This window comes from Elaeis guineensis, chromosome 7, assembly GCF_000442705.2.
Source record: "Elaeis guineensis isolate ETL-2024a chromosome 7, EG11, whole genome shotgun sequence".
NCBI classification, from domain to species: Eukaryota; Viridiplantae; Streptophyta; class Magnoliopsida; order Arecales; family Arecaceae; genus Elaeis; species Elaeis guineensis.
In genome coordinates, this window is record NC_025999.2 from 95344997 (window position 1) to 95352136 (window position 7140).

The window sequence follows — 7140 nt, forward strand, 5'->3', positions numbered from 1 at the left end:
AAATTAGTATAGTAAGGTACAATCCGTATTTTTAATTAGAAGGAAATGATAAGCATTTATTTCTTCACTCTAATTTATTGAATTAAACCTTGGGCTTTAAACCAATAAATAAATAAATAAATAAATAACTAGTATAATGAAGTTCTTGCTCTAAAGATCTTATTTCAGGTTGCATTGTTTTAAGCATCTACAACACATGAAGGTTTTATGATTAATAACCTAAAATGGTTTATGTTATTGGAGATTTCATATTATTCATCAGCTGTTGTAGGTAATGAAGCAAGCATAAGGGCAAAAATCTATGACTTATGACTCATTACGAATACAATTAGATCGAAGTATTTATGTTATTCTTAGTAGATATTTTTCATCTTATAAACCTTTTTCAAGTTATGTTAATATCTTATTACATAATAAAATTCCTTAACGACTAAACAGCTTTTAAGCAGCTTTTAAGCATCACGCAACATCAACAGACGAACATACTTGCATTATGTGGGGCTAAAAAGATTCAATAATTACAAGCAACGAGGTTGTTTAATAATGAACTTGCAAACATGCCTTCAACCCAAAAACGTGAGCATCATTACTGCCTTGGTGGTTTAACAGTGTACTAAAAGAGAAATATGCAGCTTAGCGCAAAGAGGCTTTTGGCACTGTGAGATCCGAGAAAGGTAAGATGTAAGCATCTTACTCTCTGTGCTGCAAACATACAATCCCCATGTACCATTGCATCAAGGCTCACCATCTAAAAACTAATATGCAGCCAATCAATTCAAAAGTGGAAGAGAATGTGTCATGTTCAAAACTAATCTTCCATTCAGACCATCACATCCTCTTCTCAAACAGTCATTCCCCCCAAATTTTCATCAATATAATATGATATCTTTGCATCACCATCTCCCATATTTCCAAACATGGGCCATATCCCACAACATGAACTGTTGAGAGACTGTGAGAAGTCTTCATGACATTCCAAAAGTAAATCAACATCTTCTAGACTAAAGCTTTAAGGTAATAACATTAACCGGCACAACAAAAATACTAAATTAATGGTTTAAGTACAGGCAACAAGATTGTTATGGACAACGTACTTGAACCAATAATACAGTTGCTCTGTTTATATTGGTTGGAAGGAGGATGAAAACAGACCAACATGGAGCATATAACATCACAGCCGGGGACCACTGGACCCCTGCCATCCATTAAAAAACAAAGCCAGTCTAACGTGCACCAGCATGCAAACCAAGCCAGATAGGAGGAAAAATAAAGATCAAATGAACAAGAAAGTTCCCGGTACGTCAAGCAGGCCAGAACAGGTTGTATCGAATTCGATACCAACAGACATCCATGCAAGAAGCATGAATAAGATTGGAAGGCATAACAAGCGCAGGTGGAGGTTGATTGGGTTGGATACTGATGCTTAGGTTTTGTTAAAACACATCAATATAATATACACCTCATGGAATATAAAGCCAGCTTCACATGCACACCAAGAAACAGGCATCATTAAAATAGAACGGAAGGGAAGAAGTGGAGCATCATTTCTAAGGAGAAAGCCTGATTCCAAGGAAGAGAAAGCCTGATTCTAAGGAAATAGAATCCCACCTCCATTTCCATTGCTCGTATTTTTTTATTCTACGTGAATGATGATAGGAAAGCCTTTGAACTCTTCTACAACAATATCATAGCCCCTAAAAGTAATGTTAGGCAGTGACGGTCCCCACTCTACTACCAAGCTTCACGGAAAAGGTGGCTGTGGAGCAGGTTTTACCATGCATGTCCGGTACTGAAACAAAAAAGCCTGCATGGAAGCATCCCTACAATATAAGAACTGCAACAGAGAATTTCTTCATGAGGCTTTTCAGATGAACAGTACATGGATCCACCTGCCAGAACCACGCCTGTTGGAAGAAGAGAACACCAGCAATCAAACAGAGAAACAATGCATTTTGGCGAGAAACCATGCGGTTACCTGGTTGATTGAGAGTGGGGCAAGTTCTGGACCACAAATTATTCTTATGAATGGCAATGATCTCAACCTGAGCACAGGATGAAAACACCAGCAAAAAGCAACAGTAGGAATGACCATTTCATCATGTGAACCCCCACCAGGTGTCAAAAAACACCAAGAAAAAGACAGCCCAAGACATGCATGACCTACAAACCATTCAGAAGCTTTGACCTTTAGGCTACCATTATACTGACGGACAGCTTGTGGATCGTTTTGGTCCTGATCACAGGAGGCTTTGGACTGGCTGGAATAACATTGAAATTGAGAGAGCAGAGTTCACACTTTCTTTGCCTTTTAAAAAAAAGAGGGAGTTTGTAACTAACATTTGCACACAGGAAACGGTGACCAAACCATAGCAGTTACAAACAGCAAACCAACCATTTACACAGATATAACATGGCAAACACACAGACTGAAGGCACAATCTAATAAAGCTTATGTCCCTAGGAAATCTTAGGAAGCTAGTAGAAAGTCTTAGTCCATTTGAAACCGCAAACAACAGGATATGATAGATATATGACAGTTTCCAACTACGACCCTTATAATCTGTTGGTTTTCGGGGGCCCTTACAGCCATCAAATTCGCTTGCACTTTCATTGAGGGTTGGCAATGGTGCTAATCACGGTTCTTGCACTTCTCCATGGCCCTTGGAGCTGCAAGGAAACAGATTGGCTTATTTCTGTATCTAAGATACGAATAAAATGAGCAGCAGTGGAAAAGATGGTATATGAAAAATTGAAGTCATTTAGAAAATCAGGTGTATGATGTTTTCATAAATCTGCAACTTATTCTTCAGAATCTTGTGGAAGTATAGGTACTTATCTAGCAAGCACATGTCTGCCAAAGTAAACGCTAAGTTTAGATGCTAGGTATGAAATCTATTAGAGGCAATTTACAGAGGTGAAATAAACACTTGACGGCGCTGATCTTTTACCATCTAGCATATTCTCACAAAAATGGTAGTATTTATAGGCTAAATAGCTATTAAAATAAGAAACATAATATAGTAAATATACCACATGGACTCCAGAGGTGGAAGAGATGCTCAGCCACAAAACAGATGTTTTCACTTCAAAGAGTGATCTATTATCACTCCTCACTCCATGAGAAGCAACCTCCAACAAGATCCATCAAAGTGTCAAACAGAACTATCAACCTGTGCTTATAATTGTGTGTTGGTGAGGTAGCTAAATAAACAGATTCACTAGTTTACTAGTCAAGTTGGATGACATAGGATGGCGAGAGACACAAGCCATGTATGTATGTATGTATGTAAAACAAGTCAGGCCACAGATTCTTTTGTTGAGTTGCACTTACCAAGTCCAATTGCATCTGAACCTTTCATGATCCTAAGCCTCCTACAAGAGTCGGTGAACATCCTGCAAGTACAAAAGAATCAATCGGTTGTCCAGTGGAACTCCAATTATAAAGTAGCAGTATGCCAAAAGAAGAAGGAGAACAAGATTTACCATCCATGTTACAAAATATGATGCCAAAACAAAATGAAGGGAAAAAAAAAGAATATCTTGAGTTAGGCAGAAGTAGCTGTCTTTAAAAATATATAATGCTTTGCAACAGCCTAAACATACAATTTGTCTGCAATTATCTTGCAGATAAAAAGGTGTAGTCAAGCTGCAGTGAACCATGAGGAGACTGGCAAGTAGGGACTAGAGTACCAATATAAATTTGCTAAATTATCTTGCATTAAAATATTTACTTTTAATATATTGATTGCTATCTGCAGTGCAATCACATATACGTTCTATTACATCAAGGGTTTCTAAAAGCCTATCATACATCTTTTTGTCTTTCTTCCTTGACTATACCTATATGTACAACATTCACATTAGAATTAGTGGATATTGAACTTACTCCCATGGAACGTCGCCGACCAGCATCCAGTCTCCATCCTTGTCTTCATATGTGAGCACATATTCAGATCCATTTAGAAGATCCATCAACCGGCTCTCAGATAATCCATCTCTGCATGGTATTCCATGAGAACCACATTGGCCTGAAATGCCACAGATCACAAAGACAAGTAACTCCTCCTCATGCCAGCACCAAATTAGAAGCTAGAAACATCCCCTAAAAGGGGACTGCGAACAAAAATAAGAATTATGTCTACTTTTGGTTCACATCATACTTCTGCAATATTAATCTCGAACAGACAAATCATGCCCGTGTAATTTCCTTGGGAAAATATTTCCAGATATTTCTAATAATACGAGAACATGAAAATTTCAGATTTTGCCAGACTTGAAGAATAAATTTGCTCTTTGTTTCTGAAAAAAGAGAATAGGTGCACTCTAGCTAAGTATTGCCTTTGCGCCATATAAAAATTATGGAAAAAAGCATATGTGTTTCAAAACTCCTGTAGATATTTTCTGGGAAAAAGGTAATACCATAAGTTAGACCATCCTAATAAGATAAGACTACAAAAAGCAGTTGAATGCCACTACTTCAGATAAAACCAACAAAGTTTCAAAGAAAGGAGGAAAATAATATTGAAGCTACAGCATTGTCAAAAGTTCTTTATAAGTTTCTTCGAGGCATATCAAAGTAATAAAGAATGTATCCAGTGCAATAAATCTGTTTGCAACATTTTTTCTATCCACCACGCATCATAATCTATCATTCAGCCCGATATAGCTGAGAGAGAAGATAACAGATTGCATTTCTGAAGAACTTTGTCAACCATGGAGCATACATCAAAATCAAAGATATAATTCAATGAAGAAAAATGAAAGCATAGCATTCAAGTCAAATTCATCCAGGTCTCAAGGAGGAAAAAGGAAAGAATATCCAAATGAAATTAGGAAAAAGCCAGAGGTTACCAATTGTAAAGCAGCTGAACATTTTTCCAAGTGCTGATGACAGCTCCTTATAGTTGTTGTAGGTTTTCAGGTCAACTTTCCTGAGGTACGGGGCTCCATCCATGCTAACCTTCACATACAAACACCCGAATCCTTGTTTCCCTTCAGCATCTTCTTTGTTCTTCAATGGGTTAGTAGCCATGGTGTTCTTCCGATAACTCCGAATTGGTGGCCAACCTACCACCTGTGCCCTGTTATATATTACGTATATGATCATGCTTAGAATTCCTTCTAAATTTACTAGAAGCTAATCTGTTTATGATTGTATCATCATGTGAAAATTCTGCCATAGATGCATGAACTCCAAGCTAAGAGAAGGAAACTAATTGCGCAGAGAAGGCATGACCAAACCATGAAACTCTCGCCAAAAATTACAAGGAAACATTCCATAGCTTGCATAACACCGAAATATCACTGAGAACAGAGCAGACAATAAGATGATTAATCCGTGGATTTCGTAAACAAAATAAAAGGAAAATCACAAAATCCATAAATTATAAAAAAGCACAAATCAATTGAACAGGGAAATCATATTTCATGATCTGGGATATAAAAAAAATGGATAAGCCGTAAATTAGTTCAAAGCGTCGGGGATTTTTAAAAAAATGTGTATTTTTCCTTTTCCCCTCCTTGCAAAGGAGCATTATGGAAACAGGACCATGAGAAAAAAAGATAAAGAGTTCAAACCACACTCAGAACAACAAAAAAACAAAAAAGAACAACATCAAAGCATTGAAGAAATGACCAACTATTTCAGCACCAAGAAAAGAAAAAAGATAACAAAGAGAACCATGATCAGTGAAGACACGACGAAGAGAAGTTGTAACACCAAATAAAAAACTCAAAACCATCCAAAGCTTCAGCAGAAATACAAGATTGCACCAATACCCATGTTACTACGGAAAAACGCTTATAAGTATCATTCCTTCAGCAATGCAGAAAACTAATCAAAAAGAAAAATAAAATTCCATTTTTTTTTAAAAAAAATGGTTCAAAGGAACAGCACTGAAGAACGAATCAAACATATTTTCGGTTTTTTTTTAAAAAAAATAGGAAACTGTAAGCATAAACAAAGATAGAGAGCTGCCAAAAATGTGGGAAAAGATAAAAATAAAAATCTCAAGTTTCACTTCGCAAATTTACAAAAAAGATACTTTGACGCACTTACTTTGCAGCAGGCGCAATCCCGCGGTCATTCCCATGCGAAGCCGGGGCCGGGGCCGGGGCCTTCTTCTCCTGGCCGGTAACCTTCGCCACAGCATCCTTCCCGGCGCTTCCCTGGGCCGAATGCTGCCCTCCGACGCCACCGTCCCCTCTGGGCGAGAACAAGACGCCACCTTTCCCCAATTCCCCGTCCGATCCAGCTCCTCCGGCGAATCCCCACTTGCCGGCAGACTCATCGATCGCGTCCGAAAAACCCCTCTTGGCGCCCGACACGAAGTTCTTGGGGAGCAGCCCGAGGGTGAGACCCACCTTCTCCTTCCGGTCGGGGGACTCCGAGCCGGGGAGGCCGAGCCTGAGCTCGGTCTCCTTCAGGTTCAGCGCCGGCAGGTGATGGTCATCGGCGTCCTCGGCGGCGGCGGAAGCGGACGAGGAGAGCTTGTCGGAGCTCTCCATGGAGGAGACCTCCGAGAGACCTATGTAATCATGCTCCAGAGGCGGTGACATTAACAACTCTCTCTCTAAGAGATCCCAGCTAACATTAAGAACAGACTCACTGAGAGAAGAAGAAGTGAGAAAAAATCCAAGGGATAAAAAGAGAGGCCTTTGGGTTGGGTTTTGACGAAGAGAAGCTTCCGGCGATAGCCTCTCTCTTCCTCCTTTATATTGAGTAGTAAATACATCGCGTAAAATATATTGGTAGTAATTAGTAAATAGTAACAACTAGGACTCCAATTTTTTTTAAAAAAATAAAATTGACAGATATATATACATATATTTAATAAAATTAAGAAAATAAAATACCACATGAAGTAGACGATAAATCAATCTATAATAATTCTTCTAAATATTCTATTACATAAAAAGCAATCCTGTACATAATTATATTCATCATTTGATAAATACACGTCTCGCATCCAAAAATATATATTTACTTAAAATTCTTTGAATATTATATAAAATGGAGAAGTATAAAACGTCTTATTCTAAATCTATCAGTAAGAGATGGATACTTAACACCTCTGAGTCACATAGATAATATCTATTCAAATCATCTTCAAAATCTGCTTCAAAAATTGAAAAAAAAAA

General features: G+C 38.0%; 1 protein-coding gene across 1 annotated transcript; it reads right to left on the reverse strand.

Annotated features, from left to right (window-relative positions):
• Positions 1 to 2275: 2275 nt before the first annotated feature.
• On the reverse strand, positions 2276 to 6687 carry LOC105048317 (auxin-responsive protein IAA17). The gene is made up of 5 exons (XM_010927603.4): positions 6059 to 6687; positions 4852 to 5081; positions 3887 to 4028; positions 3332 to 3393; positions 2276 to 2667 (listed from the first exon to the last, which is right to left on the reverse strand). The coding sequence occupies exons 1-5, from the start codon at positions 6556 to 6558 to the stop codon at positions 2630 to 2632; spliced, it is 972 nt and encodes a 323-aa protein (XP_010925905.1). The 5' UTR covers positions 6559 to 6687; the 3' UTR covers positions 2276 to 2629.
• Positions 6688 to 7140: the final 453 nt, after the last annotated feature.

Bases quoted from the DNA above. Each gene is read 5' to 3' on its own strand.
- LOC105048317 (XM_010927603.4), bottom strand. From the start codon at position 6,558: ATGTCACCGCCTCTGGAGCATGATTACATAGGTCTCTCGGAGGTCTCC. The intron at 4,029-4,851 runs GTAACCTCTGGC...GTGGCATTTCAG, and splicing joins GTTCAGCTGCTTTACAATTG to GCCAATGTGGTTCTCATGGA. The intron at 2,668-3,331 runs GTAAGTGCAACT...GTTTCCTTGCAG, and splicing joins TTCAGATGCAATTGGACTTG to CTCCAAGGGCCATGGAGAAG.